Raw genomic sequence first — 19,613 nt, forward strand, 5'->3', positions numbered from 1 at the left:
TAACCAGCTCCCTACTTGTAGCCTGGGAGAGCAGTTGAGGACAGCCCAAGGCCTTGGGACCCTGCACCTGCAAGACCTGGAGGACGTTCCTGGCTCCTGGCTTCAGATCGGCTCAGCACCAGCTGTTGAGGCCACTTGGGGAGTGAATCATCAGACAGATCTTTCTTTCCTCTGTGTATATCTGACTTTGCAATAAAAATAAAAATCAATCTTTAAAAAAAAAACTTTTTTCTCAAATTCTTCACTGACTCATACAGTAGCGTCATTTTCAAGAAGGTCCTTGATTTTTTCATTTCTTCAGCAACACATTAGTCAGTAGCATTAACTTCATGGCATTGTATCTTTCATTTCTTTTTGTTGTTGATTTTTTTTTGTGGCTTTTCATTTAAGGTCATGTATAGTAACTGTGTAATGACGTCTACCATATCATATCTAATAGCATACTATTTAACTTTATGGAGTACTAAATTTGCTTTTCTTCCTATTGTTGATTTTGTTTTGTGGCTTTTCACTTGAGAGGACATTACAGTGACTGTGTAGTGGAGACTGTCATGTCCAGATGGGAGGATACAGGACAGTGTGCATCTCTACTTCCAGATCGAGGATGGACTCCTAGTGAAATCATGACAACTGGATGCTGGACTCCATGTCTACAAAAATGGACTTATGAGTAAGTCCATTGGGCTCTATATGTACCATCTTGAACCTGGTGCAGTAGCCTAGTGGCTAAAGTCCTCGTTTTGAACGTACTGGAATCCCACATGGGTGCTGGTTCTAATCCCGGCAGCCCCACTTCCCATCCAGCTCCCTGCCTGTGGAAAGCAGTCGAGGACAGCCCAGAGCTTTGGATGCTGCACCTGCATGGGAGACCTGGAAGAAATTCCTGGCTCCTGGCTTCGGATTAGCTCAGCTCCGGCTGTTGCAGCCACTTGGAAAGTAAACCAGCAAATGGAAGATCTTCCTGCTGTATTTCCTCCTTTCTGTATATCTGACTTTACAATTAAAAAAAAAAAATAAAAGAAATGCCATCTTGGAGTCATTCCTCCCTTGAGCTCTCTCAATATGCCAGCAGACCTCTTTCTCTTAAACAAATCTTGCTTTGCACATTGTAAAAAAAAAAAAAAATAGCATCTCCACAATTTTTTTAATAACATGTTATTTTCAAATTTCACTTTTTTTTTTTTTAAACAAGAGAGCATGCAAGCTCTCACCAGCTGCTTTCCTGCCCATGTGCCCTCAATGGCTGAGCCTGGGCCAGGATGAAGCTGGGAGTCAGAACTCCAGTATTTGAGGCATCGCTTCCCTGCTGTCTCAGCGTTACAAGGCAGCTTGGTTAGCAGCGACAACTAAGGTTTGAGATGTAAGGCATTCCAGCATCTACTCTAAGCACCTGCTGAACGTCTGGATGTTTTTAAAAGAAAATACACAAAAATGCTCATTAACTTTTGATAGCATGCTACAGTAATTTTATTTTCTCCTTTCTGCTTTAATCTGTCAAATGGTCTTATAATAGATGTAGCATATTTGCAACCAGAAAAATAATAGTCTAGAACAGATAAAAGTTGTGTGGGCTTATTACTGAAACATAAACTGAAGATGCTGGGGAACTATACCAAGAGGGAAAGCGAGGGCGAGAGATGGTCACCTCACATTCTAAAACCTTTCTTCTGAGTTTAAAAAATGGTATTTGTTTATCTGAATGTTTCGGAGAGTGAGCTTGTTTGCTGTTTCTCCCTAACTGGCCATAGTGGCTAGAACACGAGCTCCCAGCTCTCCGTATGGGGCCAACGGCCGAGGCATCTGAGCCATCTTCCACTGCTTCACCCAGGACGTTAGAGGGGAGCTGGACTGCAAGCAGAGGACCAGGGATTCCAACCAACACCTACATAGGAGTCTGGCATTGGAGGAATTGGCCTTACCGACTTACACACAGTGCTGACCCTACAACTGAGTCTCGAAATCAAATACAGGGGTTAGCATTTTGGTGCAAGTTGAGGTTCTGTCTGCAATGCCACCATCCTGTATCGACACCAGTTGGAATCTCAGATGCTCTACTTCCAATCCAGCTCCAATCCAGCTCACCACGCGCGTGCCTGGGGAAGCAACAGGGAAGACAGCCCGCATGTCTGCACGCCTGCACCCACATAGGAGACCCAGATGAAGGCTCCTGGCTTTGGCCTGGTCCAGTTCTGCAATGCCACCTTCTGAGGAATGAAAAAGTAGATGGCAGATCTTTGTCTCTTCCTCTAACTATTTCAAATAAAATCATTTTTTAACTTTTAAATTAAATTAAAACCAAACATAACTATGGTAAATAATACAAATTACAAATAAAAGTAAATTTATTTACAAAAATTACAATAATTACAAGTGGTACAAATTGAGACAAAGTCTCCTGTTTACAACAAAAGCTGAGCCTTCATTTTCAAGTGAGGACCTTTCCTTTGAAACCAGATGCACAGTCAGTAATCTGCTGCTTCTGAAAATGCTTTCTAACTCCAGGAAGCCTTTTAGTACATATCATGTCCCTCAAATGCAGTACAAATACAGTACAAACAGAGCACAATGGCATAAGCAGCAGGGAATAATGTGATTAATCCTCAAATATTTGTCTGGTGAATTAGAACTAAAGCCATGGTTTTTAGCTTTAGACAGTCCACTTCAGATTTTAACGGGCTGCACAAATCTACCCTGGATATCCCTTTCAGATTTGTAATTATATTTCTCTGCTATTGTTTAAGAAACAGAATTCTACAGGATTCAATCCTGTATGGTTTCTTCAATTTCTTTTTTAATCAGAGTCACTACTACTGCTTGAAGAGTCCGTTGACATAACCTCTACATCATCTTCATTTTCTTTATTATGCCCAGGAGGTTCCAACAGAAAGTCATTACTGTGATTTGGAGGCAACATGTTCACTGACATATCATTTGACTGCCACGGATACTGAGGCGCAAGGACATCTGCAGAAGAGAGAGGCACATGAGCAATAGACCTACTCAGGAGCAATCAACCTGCTAGTTAGTCTTCCCTTTATGCAAATAAATGAGTACAATTTTTTAGGTTAGAAATAAGAAGACATTTGGCCAAGTTAGTAAAGATCAAATCATTCAATATTAAACCAAAGTATGATGTAGCAGTTTTCTTTTTAATCATACTACTCTCCAAGAACCAATTCAATAGCTAGTTCACCCAATTTTTTATAAGACATTTACAATTAAAAATCTAATGTTTTCTTTGTGTATATATTCTATTTAAAACATAATTACATCTCATGCATATTATACAATATATTAAATAGGTAATAATATCTTTACTACATGAAGTATAATAGATTTGAACAATTTCTTAGGAAAGGAATTGCTATCTTAATGATTCTGTGGCCTGGCATGATGGCTCAACTGGTTAATCCTCCACTTTCAAGCACTGAGATCCCATATGGACACTGGTTCGCGTCCTAGCAAAGCAGCACAGAATGGCCCAAAGCCTTAGGATCCCACACCCACGTGGAAGACCCAGAAGAAGCTCCTGGCTTTGGATTAACTCAGCTCCGTCTGTTGTGGCCATGTGGGGAGTGAACCAGGAATGGAAGATTTTTCTCTGTCTCTCCTTCTCTAAGTCTGCCTTTCCAATTAAATAATAATAAAAAATTGCTTTACATATTAAAAAGAAAAAGATTCTTGTCAAAAAGAAGTTGCCTGACAGTATGTATATGTAAGTGCCCACTTCACATTAGCGCCTGTATATACTGAAAATGAACAGTGCACATCAACAAGTGCGGTGCAGCTCAACACTAAAGGAGGCACATTTCAGAAAGGTCAAAAGAAAAAGCGACAGTACTAACCATCCAGTTACTCCAGTTAGCGTCCAGGCCTGCAGCCCCTGCTCCGTGGCCAGCAGAGGGCACCAGTGCCACACTGCAGAGAAAAGCCTTCACTCTTGAATGGGGTTTTTTCACTTCCCTGGGCCGGGCTGGTCAGTGCACAGCATCAAGTGATGGCACCCCTTAGAGTGGTTTCTCAGCAGCTTTCACCATAAAACCAAAGGCTGGCTTCCCTGGAGGTCCCCCAGAACCCCAGGGGTGAGTTCCTGTGTGCCAGCCCTGGCCTCTATCTCCTGGGGGGCAGGCCAAGGCTACACTTCAAGAGTGCGGTGATGTTAAAGTCAGCTAGAGGACAGGGAGGGCAGGCATCCAGCCTATCCTTCCTTGTCAGCCTGCTTGCTTCCTGACTGTGGGAACTGGACCCCGCATCTATTGCTTCTGAACTTAAGCATTCCTTGTTCAAACTACTGTCTCCTGACTGGCATCCAAGTATAAGCCAGTATAGTCAAATAGAAACATGAGTCATCTGCCTCAGAAAACAAGATGCACAGTGAGGTTCCCAATCTGTGCTCTAGGCAGCTAATAAACTAACTCATACAAAACATACTGAGTAGGGCCTGGCGCAGTAGCCTAGTGGCTAAAGTCCTCGCCTTGAATGCACCAATTCTAATTCTGGCAGCCCCACTTCCCATCCAGCTCCTTGCTTGTGGCCTGGGAAAGCAGTTGAGGATGGCCCAAAGCCTTGGGACCCTGCACCCACACCCACGTGTGGGAGACCTGAAGAGGTTCCAGACTCCTGGCTTCATATCAGCTCAGTTCTGGCCGTTGAGGTTGCTTGGGGAGTGAATCATTGGGTGGAAGATCTTCCTCTCTGTCTATCTGACTTTCCAATAAAAGTAAATAAATCTTTATTTATATGCCCATGCCTGAGGAAGACGGCAAAAACAATCAACAGAGAGAAAGGCAGCTCGTTCTAATTTCAGTCTTGTCTATATTTTCTGGCAGAAAGGAATACACTGGCAGAGTACCTTGCTGTTAGAATGACATGGGGCTGGAGAGTCGCAAACTTGTTAACAGCAGATATCCTATCACTGTCAATGCTAAAAAGTCGGAATCTGCTCACAAACATTCTTCCAATTAGCGTTACCTGGCAGTCTGCCCGCTGCAAGTGCGTCCCCTGGTAAGTGGCCATTCACACCGTTGGCAGAAGGATTGTTCATCTGACCTAATAATCCACTTCTCATCTCCAAATCAGTTGGGTATGGCCTCCGTGGGTCCCCTGAAACAATAAAGACCGCTCTTAACTCCATCTCTCTTGCACACACACATAAAGCAGTAACACTTTCTTGAACTATTAACTTTCCTCAGTACAAATGAAAAGCTCAAACTGCATCTTCAATTTTGAAGTATATAGAAAATTCTCCCCAACTGTTACTCAGAAAATAATACATCATTTTTCAAAATATATGTATATGGAGGTTGGGGTTTACCCTGCTGGTTAAGATGCCAGTTAGGACACTGCAACCTGTATCACATTCCTGGGTTTGTCATCACGTCCCAGCTCCTGGTCTTAGTTTCCTGCTAATACCACTGGTCAGTGGTGTTCCTGCCCCCCATGTGGCAGCTTCCGGCTTCCAGCTTCGGCCGGGCCCAACTGGCAACTGTAGGAATTTGGGGAGTGAGCTAACAACAGATAGGAATGCTTAGTGTGTGTGTGTGTGTGTGTGTGTGTGTGTGTGTGTCTGCCTCAAATATAAACGAAGTAACCTGTGAGAAGAACATCTGTTTTTTAATTTTTTGAATCTCCTGGAAATGATAAAAAAAAAAAAGAGAGAAAAGTTTTGTCATTTTAGCTAACATTACAACTGTCAACTTAAGAATATGATAATCTCATTTTCCTAAATCATCTGCATTTTCTAGTAAGAAAAATGGAGGGCAGGCTCTATAGCACAGTGCGTTAAGTCACATCAGAATGTTGGCATCCCATTATCAAAGCTAGTTTGCTTCTGATTCAGCTCCTGGCTGATGTGCCTGGAAAGCAGATGAGGACTTAAGCACTCGAGACCCTGCTACCCAGACGGGCATCGCTTCGCTTTGCTGGCTCAGCTCTGGCTGTCGCAGGAATTTGCAGAGTGAGTCAGCAGATGGAAGAGTCTGTGTCTATCAAACAAATGTATATTAAAATGAAAGAGAAATAACACAGATATATATACTGAGGGAGAAAGGATCATGGCATGAGATAAAAAGGACTATTTATTGGAAGGACTGTCTAAATCAAAACTTTAACCAATCTCGTATGATCTTGCCATTTAAAGGTTAATTCCTGTAACTTTATGAAGGGCTAGCAGGGTCAGGTAGGATTCATTTGCAGAAGGAAAGCACGCTAACTAGCAGCTGTGGGTTGGTAAGAATAGTCACAGCTGAACCACAATCTGGTAATGTTTCTCACCAACTCCAGGTTATTCACCCCAGAGCTGCAGCTGCCCTAGTGCCCTCAGCGTGGGAACGTGCTCCCTCTGCAGCTGCTGAGGCTGAGGCCAGCTCCCATCCCCCGAGAGGGCCGCTGCTGTACTTTAGGTCTCCCATGTTATCTGCTGTCCATGTAAAAACACGAAACAGGTGTTTCTAAGGGTAAATATGTTCTATATTTAAATCTATTCTTTATGCAGCCAGCTAAAGATGTTTGAAACCACACAGATCTACAACAAAAGAGTATTTTTACCTGGAACCCAGGTCAATGGGGCACACACAGCATTACTTGCACTAATTCTATGTGCATATTTGATGATTTCTTCTGAGGAAATAGCACCTGAGAGAGTTAAAGGGACAGGGTAACATGTTAGTAAGTCTGGAACTACGTTCATCACAATTATACATCACACTTTCTAAATGTCTGGAATTATCAGGAAGATATCCAAATCATCCACTTTCCATAACAATACCCACATAAACAATAAAGCTAAACTGTTTATCGCCAAAATAAAGATGTTTATTCAGAAAAATCAGCTAGCATAAAAAAACAAATTTTGGGAGACTCCATAGTCAATGAATTACTACACCAAACACATCACTCTTCTGAAAGCAACAGTGAATGCAAATAACAGAGAGAAAACAGTACTTCACCACCCCAACAATATCTAAGCTATGAAATCAAAGTAGACAGTTCACACCGTCTCGCCTGATTAACACAGCCTAAAATTCTATCAGGAGGGGGCAACCTTGCTTTCTGCAAAGGGCAGTTTGGGTATCTGCAATATCATTTGTGGACCTTACAAATTTATCAACTTAAATCTATAGGATTTACTGAATTTCAGTCCTGCCTGTGGCTACCTTGTTAGGGCCACACCAAAGGATTTTACACCTGATGTACTCGACCTTAAACAGATCTAAATAAAAAAGATGCCAGGGCCTGCACCACAGCATAGCACATTTGGCCTCCTCCTGCAGCACTGGCATGACATATGAGCACCAGTTCAGGTCCCAGCTGCTCCACTTCCAATCCAGCTTTCTGCTAATGGCCCAGGAAAGCAGAAGACAGCCCAAGTCCTCTGGCACTCATGTTGGAGACCGGAAAGAAGTCCCTGGCTCCCACATTTGGACCAGCCTAGCCCTTGCCTTTGCGGTCTTTTGGGAAGTGAATCAGCCAGTGGAAGATCTGTTTCTCCTCTCTTTATAACTTTGCCTTTAAAATAAAACTGATACACAAATCTCTATAAAAATAAACAAAAAATATCTACAATATATTCATTAGGTAGGAAAAAATTCTGCTAAGCGGCATGATTTTTGCTGTAAAATACATGCACATATGTATTTGTATTTAATATACATTCATGGATCTAGGAAGACACACTAAGGAAACACTGCACAGTTATCTCTGAGAAATAAGAGTGATTCACTTTTTTCTATAAACTTTAGATACTGCTTAAATGTACCAAGGTAAGGTATTTGTGTAGGTAAAATTTTGAAGACTCAAAAAAAGAGGCCAGCTTCATGTCAAGCAGCCACCCACAGAGCTGGCATCCCTTATGGGCATCAGTTTAAGTCCTGGCTGCTCCACTTCTGCTCAGCTCCCTACTAGAGTGGTTGGAAAAGCAGCAGCAGATGGCCCATGTCCTTGGGCCCTGCACCTACATGGGAGCCCTGGATGATGCTCCTGGCTCCAGGTTTCCGCCTGGCCCGATCCCACTCAGAGAGTAAACCAGCAGACAGAAGAACAATCTCTCTCTAACTCTGCCTTTCAACTAAGTAAAATAAATTCTAACAAAACATAATCTAGACTTGAGATACCCACGATCACCCTTCCTAGAGATGTGTCTCCTGCTACAGAAACCCAGTTCACCTCTCAGTAAATATTCACTACTCTTCATATGTAATGATTTAAACAAGGTTCCCAAAGGAATAGGAAAAGTTAGGTTGTAAACCCAAAATGACTAAACTTAAGTCATATCTACAAATTCTTACAAGCAATAAGAAAAATATTCATTACAATTCCCACTTCCAATCAACAGACTAAATGACGTCGCAATATTCATAAATTAAGACTTTTTAAAGAGGGAGTGCAGGGCAGGAAGGCAGGCTGGTTCTCCGCCCGTGACCAGCTCACCCTGGGAGGCTCTAACCCCGCGTGGCTGTCCGATCGATGTTCTTGTTCCTTCCCTCCGCCACTTCAAGGTCCAGTCCCATCCCACCTGCCTCCAGCTCACACTGGTCCCCTCTCAGTAACTTTATAAATCCACTGTCGTTCCCACACGTTTGAGTACAGAACTGTAAGCTGTCTTCTCTCATTGCTTCTGAAAACCTGGCAAAGGACAGGATACTTCCACGTCCCTCACAACACCCACCCGAGGCCAGAACGTGACACTGGACAACGGTTGTGCCCTGGGGTCCCAGCAGCAGCAAGTGATTGCCAGAACCTTTCCCAGGTGCTGGGTACCAGAACTCGGGTTTTTCAGGTCATCAATCTTCCCACGGTACTAACCTTTCCTTGCTTTCTCTATTGACTTGAGTTTTTCTTTTGCTTGATAAACAGCTGTTGCCTAATTTAAACATTAAAAAAAAAAACACTTATTTTCAACTTTATCAAGCAATTTTTGGCATAATTCACAAAATGACTTTTCATACAGGAACAATTTATAAAGCTCAAAAACCTGCACAATTTAAGTTACAAATTAGTTGTCAGACACATGATATAAAGCGAGTCCTTTACACTTTCATGTCTTTCTTGCATCTAGTTCAAGAATAAAATACCTAGGGTTGGTGTGGCTAAAGTCCTCGCCTTGCAAGCATGCACCAGGATCCCATATGCACAACGGTTCTTTTTTTTTTAAAGATTTATGTTTTTATTTTTATTGGAAAGGCGGATATACAGAGAGGAGAGACAGAGAGGAAGATCTTCCGTCCGATGATTCGCTCCCCAAGTGAGCACAACGGGCCGATGCTATGCCGATCCGAAGCCAGGAGCCTCTTCCGGGTCTCCCACGCGGGTGCAGGTTCCCAAAGCTTTGGGCTGTCCTTGACTGCTTTCCCAGGCCACAGGCAGGGAGCTGGATGGGAAGAGGGGCTGCCGGGATTAGAACTGGCGGTCATATGGGATCCCGGGCGTGCAAGGCGAGGACCGTAACCACTTGCTCCACCGAACGGTTCTAATCCACGCGGCCCCTGCTTCCCATCCAGCTCCCTGCTTGTGGCCTGGGAAGGCAGTTGAGGACAGCCCAGGCCTTGCGACCCTGCACTCATGTGGGAGACCAGGAAAAGATTCCTGGCTTCATATAGGCTCAGTTCTAGCCATTGCAGTCACTTGAGGAGTGAATCAGTGGACGGAAGATCTTTCTCTCCGTCTCTAATCCCCTATGTATATCTGACTTTCCAATAAAAATAAATAAATCTTTAACCTCCCCTAGAGGAATAAAATATGTAAAAATTACCTTTTTTTTCTAGTTAAGAAACCGACCTGAGAGTCTAATATGTTTAGAATAGTGGAACTACAGACAATTTTCCCCCTTTTTTTCCCATTTTCCAAACTGATTTTGATAAGCAAATATTGCTTTCCAAAGGATAAAAAGATTGTAACAGAACTGTATTTTTAAAAATTAATTTATTTTTATTGGAAAGGTGGATATAGAGAGAGGAGGAGAAACAGAGGAAGATCCTCCGTCTGATGGTTCACTTCCCAAGCGCCCGCAACGGCTGGAGCTAAGCCGATCCAAAACCAGGAGCCAAGAGCTCTTCCGGGTCTCCCACACAGGTGCAGGCTCCCAAAGCTTTGGCCCGTCCTCAACTGCTTTCCCAGGCCACAAGCAGGGAGCTGGATGGGAAGCGGGGCCGCAGGGATTAGAACTGGCGCCCATATGGGATCCTGGCGCGTTCAAGGCAAGGACTTTAACCACTACGCTATAGTGCTGGGCCCAGAACCGTATTTTTTTGAAGAAGCATCTCCTGTTCTCAGCAGGGTGCTCCTCTCCCGGGGACAGCTCAGGCTTCTCACTCCCGGAAGCCACTGGACACCTCTGCAAGAGGTTGACCAGGGACCAGGACACTAGCAATGCCTGATACACACGGGAACGAAACGCAGCTGCTGCTACAGACCATGACATCATAAGTACATTGTCCGTACAGCAAACTGATGCTGCACACAGGGGCACAGAACAGCACAGGAAATACTAGGGCTCTCAGTGGCTAACTAATCCCACATATTTTGTATGGAAGACATACTTTTACTGGTTTTCAAACTTTAAAAGCCAAGGTTTTAGATGATCACTTAAAACTCAAACAGGGTTCCAAAGTAAGGCAGACCATCTCAATCTGCCAAAAAGGGGAGCAGCTTTCATGGCCTTTAACTTCCTGACAGGATGTCATTTTTATTCTTTGAAAGTTTTTTGCTCTTCAAAATATTGATAACAGACATTTTTCACAAAAAGTAAACAAGCCCCCTTTTCACCTTAGGAACCCACTTTGCCACCTTACCAGTATCTGCTCTGCTTCCTTCAGCTGCTTCTGAAGTTGCTGAATATCACTGTCTCTCTTCTCCACTTCCTTTTCCAAGACCTGCATTTCATGATGGACTTTTCCTTGATTAAGTGCCAGTTTCATCAGCTCTTGAAATTCCCCATCTCTGTGAATCAGTAATTCCAAGACCTGCCAAATAATCAGTTGCATTAGATATGCAAAATGAAAAAGCTAGGTTCTAATAGGCACAAATTCCTACCTGAAATGGCTGGCTTATAGAACATTATACCTGTAGAAATTACTTACAACAAAGATAGCCTACTTAGCAATAATTGTGAATCAAGTAAGCATTAATATGTTCTCTTTATTCTGCTCTCCCCAACACAAAACAAAGCTTTCAGAATCAGCAATAAGACAAAATAGGTTTATTAATTTTTCTGTAAGATAAAATTTTTAAATTTATTCTTAAAGTGTAATGGAAGTTTTCCCAAAAGTTGGTACTTGAGGTGATTTTAGGTGGCACCAAGAACTGAAGGCTGGGTCTCCCGTCCCCAGTCGTCCCCAGCTGCAGCCATAGCACTCACGCTCTGCCGGGGGTCTCTCCACCACAGTGAGTCCTCCATTCCAGCTCTGCCAACCCATCAGTCTCTTGCTCACTTGTCCTTTCTGCAGCTCAATCTTACACTGAAGCCATTAAGATCTTTTCTCTCTCTCTTTTTAAAGCTCTTTTCTAATTCTAGGATTTCATAGAAAATTATGAATTTTCGGGCCCGGCGCGGTGGCGCAAGTGGTTAAAGGTCCTCGCCTTGCATGCCCGGGATCCCATATGGGCGCCGGTTCTAATCCCGGCAGCCCCGCTTCCCTTCCAGTTCCCTGCCTGTGGCCTGGGAAAGCAGTCGAGGACAGCCCAAAGCTTTGGGAACCTGCACCCGCGTGGGAGACCCGGAAGAGGCTCCTGGCTTCGGATCGGCATAGCATCGGCCCGTTGCGCTCACTTGGGGAGTGAATCATCGGACGGAAGATCTTCCTCTCTGTCTCTCCTCTCTGTATATCTGCCTTTCCAATGAAAAAATAATAAAAATAAATCTTAAAAAAAAAATTATGAATTTTCAAAATAGTGGCTATAAAAATACTTAAGAGGGCACATTCATTTCTAGTTAAATTTCAATGAAAATCACACAAGAAATCAACAGTACGAAAATATAAAACACAATTCACAGAACCACTAATCATTTAAAAAAACAAATAACGATTGGTGCTGTTTACATATGACTTCAGTATTGCTTTATCAGTCTATATGCTTGGCTCAGAGCCAGCAATCAGTGAGTAAATAAATGAAATCAAGTTTTGCATTTTGCTTATTGCATATTTCCTTTAATATTGTACTTAATCCCACAGGTATTTACAGAGAATCTAAAATCATGAGTTTTCTGGGGAGGCACCGTGGCACAGTGGGTAACACAGCTGCCTGCAGCTCCAGCATCCCCAGTGGCCACCAGCTTCAGCCCCGACTTGGCCAGTTTCCCTCCGCTCCCTGTTAATTTCCAGGAAAGCAACAGAGGACAGTCCACATGCCCGGGCCCCCTGCTACCTATATGGGAGACTTGGAAAAAGCTTCTGCTCCTGGCTTCAGCTTCGCTCAGTAGTTGTGACTATTTGGGGAGTGTACCAGCATTTGGAAGATCTGTCCCTGCTTCTTCCTCTCTGTTTTTCAAATAAAATAAAATCTTAAAACAAACAAAAAATTACAGCAGTCCTCTTCTAACATATTTATTCCTAGCCTCTTTCTTTTCCTAAAAACAAAACAAAACAAAACCTAATACTGGGCCCGGTGTGGTAGCCTAGTACCTAAAGTCCTCACCTCACACGCGCGGGAACCCATATGGGTTCCGGCAGCTCCACCTCCCATCCAGCTCCCTGCCTGTGGCCTGGGAAAGCAGTCGAGGATGGCCCAAAGCCTTAGGACCTGCATCTGAGTGGGAGACCCCTGGCTCCTAGCTCCGGATCAAGTCGGCTCCGGCTGTTGTGGCCACTTGGGGAGTGAATCAATGGATGGAAGATCTTCTCCTCTGTATAGCTGACTGTCCAATAAAAATAAATTTTTAAAAATACAAAAAAACAAAAACCTTAATATAGTGTCCCTCAAGTTAGCAACTCTTTGCAAGGTTTAGTCTTATCTGACTCCCCCTCCTGTGGTAAGGGGTTAACCCTGAGAAACACAGGATCCCTGACAGTTCTGCGGGAGGCCCTGGGAGTCTCTCCACCTTCTCTTCCCCGCCACCCAGCAGGAGACAGAGCAGGGCAATGAGGGGGAGGATGAGGCCAGGCCCAACACCGTGTCCTCTTCTATCTACAGCATGTTTAAAAAACAATACTCCTTGGGTCCGGCGCGGTGGCGCAAGTGGTTAAAGGTCCTCGCCTTGCACGCCCGGGATCCCATATGGGCGCCGGTTCTAATCCCGGCAGCCCCGCTTCCCTTCCGGCTCCCTGCCTGTGGCCTGGGAAAGCAGTCGAGGACGGCCCAAAGCTTTGGGACCTTGCACCCGCGTGGGAGACCCGGAAGAGGCTCCTGGCTTCGGCTCGGCATAGTATCGGCCCGTTGCGCTCACTTGGGGAGTGAATCATCGGACGGAAGATCTTCCTCTCTGTCTCTCCTCTCTGTATATCCTCCTTTCCAATAAAAAAATAATAAAAATAAATCTTAAAAAAAAAAAAAAATACTCCTCCCAGCGCATTCCCTCAAAATTCTCTTTTAAATTTCTGCAGTAAAAGACAAAAAATTCACTACACAAAATTAGAGCATAAGTAAAGTTAAAAACTACCTGATAATTCAACATCCACACATGAAGACAGCATCTGTGAACTTTTCATTTCCATTCAATCCCAAGCTGTGTTAGGCAGCCAAGCCTTCAGTAAAGAGCTAAGTTTATCAGAATGTAATTTTTTCTATTCTGAATGATGTTTTAATCTCCATTTAACAAGTTCATTCAAGACAAAAAAATCAATGTGTCAGTATAACTAATACCACAAGGGAAAATAGTAATACTGTTAAAGATTGGGCAATTTTTTAAGGATATATTAAAAAAAAAATCAATCCCTAATTTGAAAGGAAGAGAGACAGAAACATCTTCTATCCACTGCCTAAACATCTCACTGCCTAAATGGCAGCAACAGTCAGAACCCAGGGGCTGGGAACTCAGCCCAGGCCTCCCGGGGGGCAGCGTGCGCCAGAGCAGCAGGCCATCGCTGCCTTCCACGGTGCACACTGCTGGCAAGCAGAAACCCAGCATGCTGATATGGGAGCTGTACAAAAATGATACAAATACAAATGTAAAAGCTTTCATTAATGCTAGCACAGTGACGTAGTGGGTTAAATCTCTGCCTGAGGTGCCAGCATCTCGTATGAGCACTGGTTTGAGTCTTGGCCCCTGTTATGGACCGGGGAAAGCAGCAGAGGATAGTTCAACTCCTTAAGCTCCTGCTTCTACACAGGAGACCCAGAGAAACCTCGGCCTTCCGATCGCAGCTGTTGCAGCATCTGGGGAATAAACCAGTGCATGGAAGATCTCTTTCTCCCCTTCTCTCTCCATAATTTCAAAAATAAATAAATCTTCAAAAAAAAAATCTTCCTCATCTCACACAATGTAAATATGAACAGTAAACTGATATAAACTAGTTTTTCTGTATCATGTTTTAAATTAAAAAAGAAATGCTTACCTGGTTTTCCTCTCCAGGCTGTAACAACTTTTGGTTTCTTGAAATTGCCAGCATTTCTATAAGTTCCCTATAAGAAAAGCCATCAAAAAACTCTTTGCAAAATGAATACAATGCAAGCTTTCATCACAGCTCAAACACGGAAAACTACAAACTAGCCAAATCTAAAAGTAAGAGAATTTCAGTTTGGTCTCTGAAAAATTCACATAATTGTGCTATCTCAAATGAAGGGCACACGAGAATCGAGCACACACAACACCACAGGTAGCAAGAAAACCAGCAGAATATACTGCAGACAGCCAGCAACCAAATGACTGAGCAAGACCTCAGACTCTGGGTGGCCCAATGTCACAAGAAGCGCTCACACTGTCATTCTGGGTGAGGACAATCATTCCTGAACTTGGTCAGAAGGGAATATTCAGGGTACTCTAAAAAGCTCATGGGAAGTAGAAGTTTAAAATGTTTATTTGGGGCCTGACAGCGTAGCCTAGCGGCTAAAGCCCTCGCCTTGAACACCCCGGGATCCCATATGGGCGCCGGTTCTGATCCCGGCAGCTCCTCTTCCCATCCAGCTCCCTGCTTGTGACTTGAGAAAGCAGTCAAGGACGGCCCAAAGCTTTGGGACCATGCACCCGTTTGGGAGACCCGGAAGAAGTTCCTGGTTCCTGGCCTCGGATCGGCATAGCACTGGCCATTGCGCTCACTTGGGGAGTGAATCATCGGACGAAAGATCTTCCTGTCTCTCCTCCTCTACGTATATCTGTTTTCCAATAAATAAATAAATCTTTAAAAAATAAATAAAATAAAATGTTTATTTGGGGCACAAGAAAGTTAAAACTCATACACAGTTCTTTCTAATACACACTTATCACACACTTCTTGTCAGCCCTTCATATTCCAGGGTCACTCAGAGAAACAGAAAACTCACACGTTGCTCCGAAAGGAATCTGCCTGAACGGCTCGGGGCAGAGGGGAGAGGTCACAGGTCACGGACCGTACTGAGGCAAAGACTCGAAATTCAAAGACTAAGACCAACCCCCAACCTCGGCCAGCAGCCGCTCCTCCTGAAAGGGCGTCACCGCGTCACCAAGACAACATACAGATAGAAAAATTAGCTGTTACCTTCACACCGCATGGATGGGCAACAGAAACAAACTCTAACAACTTATTTCATTCTAACAGCACCAGCAAGACTGCTCAGCAATGATTTTATTAGGAGACAACCAGATTAAGCCTCTGGATGAAAATTCTCCCAGAAGAAACCCCCCAAGGGACTATTTCAAGAACAATGTGTAGAATTCAGTGAACTGGAACAAGAGGCTCACCCACAACCCACAGGGACCCTCAATCAGCAGCACCTGGCCCGAAGCCAGCGGCTCCCACTCCTGCCTCAGAGCTGCTAAGGCTTCACTGGACATTCTAAAGCTTTGGTTAGGTTGAGGCCACCTTGTTTCAGAAATGAAAATTGCTCCTCTTGAGAAAAGCACTGGGCTAGGCAGCATGTATGGGATGGTAACTTCGAGCTTAGTAACTTAAAAACAATTAGAACTCAGTAAGAACTAAATGAGCATTGAAACAGTTGTCCCAAAGGCAGTAATGTCACACAGAAGGCACACGAATAATTTAACTGAAACATCATACTATGAATATTCTGCCTTGCTAATGTTTCCCTTTTCAACGAAGAAATAATGTGGGGCCCAGTGCAGTAGCCTAGTGGTTAAAGTCCTCGCCTTGAATGTGCCGGGATCCCATACAGGCATTAGTTTTAATCCCAGTGGCCCCGCTTCCCAGCCAGCTCCCTGCTTGTGGCCTGGGAAAGCAGTTGAGGACGGCCCGAAGCCTTAGGACCCTGCACCCACATGGGAGACCCGGAAAAGCTTCTGACTCCCAACTTCTGGCTTCAGATCGGCTCAGCTTCGGCCGTTGCAGTCACCTGGGGAGTGAATGATTGGATAGAAGATCTTCCTCTCTGTTGTATCTGCCTTTCAATAAAAATAAATAAATCTTTTTTAAAAAATCTTAAAAAAATATTAACGTAGATACTGAGAATGAAAGAGGAAATTTACAAGCTTTCCACCACAAACTTCAAAACCAGCAAAGATGGCGAAGGAAGCAGCGCTTGTGCTCATCTGTGTAAACATTCACGCTGACGGCCGCCTGGTGCCGAGTGCCCGGTTCACGGGCCTGACCCTCGGCTGACAGAAAAGTCCCTGTGCCCTGTCGTCAGGCAACTGACGCTAGTACAGAGACAGCAGCTCACACGCACGAGGCACCTAGCACGAGGCACCTAGCTCCGGCGGCGTGTTCCCAGGCTTTTCTTACATCACTTACCACGCTGCTGACTGAAGGCCCACACTGTGGCATGGTGGGTTAAGCGATGGTCAAAGCAGGGGCCTCCCGTTCGGGCCCCAGTACGAGCTCCAACCGCTCCACATGCCACCCAGCTCCTGCTAATGCACCCCAAGTTTTCAGGCCCCTGCATTCACAGGGGGACCAAGAAGCTTCGGTGCCTGCCTTCGCTCTAGCCCAGCCCCAGCTGCTGCGGCCATTTAGAGCGAAGCAGCAGATGGAAGATTTGTCTATAATTCTGATTTTAAAACAAATACATTTTAAAAATACATATATATTGTACTGATCTGGTCACTTGGTAAGTACTGCTATGGCCAGAGCCAATACAGAGAAAAACAGAGCACTGATCTTTAGTGTAAGTAGGTCAGCGTTTACTTAAAGCTTTCAAAGGTTACGTTCCGGAAGATAACGAACTCATTCAGCAAGCTGGAGATGCAGCAGGAATGGCACTACCAGTCATTTGTTATCAAGAACCATGCACACCGGGCTGGCAGCATGGTACAGCCGCTTCATCGGCGATGCTGCCTGCCCACAGGAGCGCAGCGCCCGGGCACCTGGGACAGCAGCCGACGACGCGCCGAGTGCTCAGGGCCCCGCCGTTCACGTGGGCGCCCTGGGTGGAGGTTGAGGCTCCTGGCTTTGGCCTGAACTTTTGGGAGAGTCAATCAGCAAATGGAATCTCTCTGTCCTTGGAACTTTGTCTTCCAAATACGTAACCTTAAAAAAAAATCTGTATGAACTGCACCTGACTGTACTGCTGCGCTTGCACACCAGCAGTGGCAGGCGCGGCCGTTTACACCCGCATCACTTATCACGCACACTTGGTGTGTCCCTGACTGCACTCACGCAGGCTCCAGGAAGGGTAGGGCGAGGCAGAGCGGCGTGGCAGCCACTGCGAGGACGGGAACAGACGCCCGGCTGCCCCGCTAACCAGGCCCGACTGCACGACGGGAGGCTCGCAGTTTCTCCGCAGCAAAGGGACGTGATGCCCTCGGCCGGCGAGCAGCGGCCAGCACGGGACAGGATCAGGGAGGGCCGCGCAGTGTGCAGCAGGGAGGCGGCGTGCAGGGCCGTGATGCCGGCCGAGCCTGGAGCAGAGGGCGAAGCCCAGAGCCACTGGATGAGGCAGAAGCGGAGCGACTTTCAGAGTTCACGTCAGGGGCTGAGGAAAGCTCCGACTGCAAGGCCGCTCAGCCAAGGCCAGCCCGCCTAGGCCTGGTGCCACACACGCTGCCTCTCCTGTCCCGAGGACTCAGCTGCCCACGGCTCCCGCCGGGCCGGATCCCCTCAGTGAGCCCGGATCCCCTCGGTGAACCCGGATCCCCTCGGTGAGCCCGGATCCCCTCGGTGAGCCCGGATCCCCTCAGTGAGTCCTGATCCCCTCAATGAGCCCGGATCCCCTCAGTGAGCCCGGATCCCCTCAGTGAGTCCTGATCCCCTCAGTGAGCCCGGATCCCCTCAGTGAGTCCTGATCCCCTCAGTGAGTCCTGATCCCCTCAGTGAGCCCGGATCCCCTCAGTGAGTCCTGATCCCCTCAGTGAGCCCGGATCCCCTCAGTGAGTCCTGATCCCCTCAGTGAGCCCGGATCCCCTCAGTGAGTCCTGATCCCCTCAGTGAGCCCGGATCCCCTCAATGAGTCCTGATCCCCTCAGTGAGTCCTGATCCCCTCAGTGAGCCCAGATCCCCTCAATGAGTCCTGACCCCCTCAGTGAGCCCGGATCCCCTCAGACAGCTCCCTCGGGAGCCTGCCCTGACCAGCCAGCTTCAGGCCCCACACCGCACTCCTCACACACCGGTCTCTCTCGTCACCTCCCCACACTGCCTCCCCCAGCAGGCCGCGCACTCACGCTCCGGAGACCCCTGAGCCCTCTGCGCCCAGACCCGGCACGGAGCGCCAAGAGGGCCGGGCGGCTGGTTCTGAGAGCAGTGCCCTCCAGTCCAGCCGCAACCAGGCCAAGACCTTTACCTCGACAAGACCTCGAGATCCTCAAGCGCAGACAACAGCCGCTCTCGTGTGCTACTCCCGCCAGCCGCTCCAGAGCCGCCCCCTAATCGTTCCTTTTCCTTCTCACCACTCGAAGACGCCGCCATGCTCCTCAAGACCAGGAGCTGACGCAAGCACAGTTCCGCCCCAGCGGCAGAAGAGGCGGAAGGAAGGGTCACCGAGACGTAAAGGGAGAGGGGCTCCGCGCGAGCGCTGCCTGGGCACTGCGGGCGCCGGCGCCACCTGCCGGGCCGGCTGTCAGTCTGCATGCCCAGGACGCTGCTCCACGAAGAAGCCCTAAGAAGCGTTTTAGCACAGGAACCACAACCATGAGTGACCCTATCTTTTTTTTCTTCCATGATAGCAAAATACATAAAAGGTAAAATTTACAATTTTAGCTGTTTTAATTGTATAGGTAGTGACACGATGTGTATTCATACTGTTATTCCAACAGTCCATTTCCAAAACTTTTGATAAGGGGGAAACTAGGAAGAAAGATGAAGTAGAAATAGTTGAACGGGAATATTTTCTCAGTTTCTGCACAGCCCTGCATTGCAACTCCTCCCCCTTACCTGTCAATCAAATATGCCCACCTTCCCATGATGCATCTTTCTGGTTTCTATGAGCTGGGCCGTCCAGATCCTTCATGTATGAATGGAGTCATACATTGTGCATCTTTTCCTGACTGGTTTGTCTCACATAGCAAAACGTCCTCAAGCTTCACCCATGTTGCAGCACGTGCCTTTCTGAGGTTGCATGGTAGTGCATTACACATAGATACCACAGTTTGCTTTGCT

General features: G+C 46.0%; 1 protein-coding gene across 1 annotated transcript; it reads right to left on the bottom strand.

The window, feature by feature from the left end:
• Positions 1-2,619: 2,619 nt before the first annotated feature.
• On the bottom strand, positions 2,620-18,959 carry MED4 (mediator complex subunit 4). The gene is made up of 7 exons (XM_040991411.1): positions 18,799-18,959; positions 14,487-14,553; positions 10,788-10,958; positions 8,803-8,860; positions 6,547-6,633; positions 4,972-5,103; positions 2,620-2,964 (listed from the first exon to the last, which is right to left on the bottom strand). Exons 1-7 carry the CDS (start codon positions 18,921-18,923, stop codon positions 2,792-2,794), a joined length of 813 nt encoding a protein of 270 aa, XP_040847345.1. The 5' UTR covers positions 18,924-18,959; the 3' UTR covers positions 2,620-2,791.
• Between the last annotated feature and the right edge of the window lie 654 nt (positions 18,960-19,613).

The sequence above is a fragment of the Ochotona curzoniae genome, unplaced genomic scaffold (assembly GCF_017591425.1).
Source record: "Ochotona curzoniae isolate NIBS_2020 unplaced genomic scaffold, NIBS_Ocur_1.0 contig_64, whole genome shotgun sequence".
In the NCBI taxonomy this organism is placed as follows: Eukaryota; Metazoa; Chordata; class Mammalia; order Lagomorpha; family Ochotonidae; genus Ochotona; species Ochotona curzoniae.

Bases quoted from the DNA above. Each gene is read 5' to 3' on its own strand.
- MED4 (XM_040991411.1), bottom strand. From the start codon at position 18,923: ATGGCGGCGTCTTCGAGTGGTGAGAAGGAAAAGGAACGATTAGGGGGC. The intron at 10,959-14,486 runs GTAAGCATTTCT...ATTATTTGGCAG, and splicing joins AGCCTGGAGAGGAAAACCAG to GTCTTGGAATTACTGATTCA. The intron at 6,634-8,802 runs GTTAGTACCGTG...TAACTCTCTCAG, and splicing joins AATAGAGAAAGCAAGGAAAG to GTGCTATTTCCTCAGAAGAA.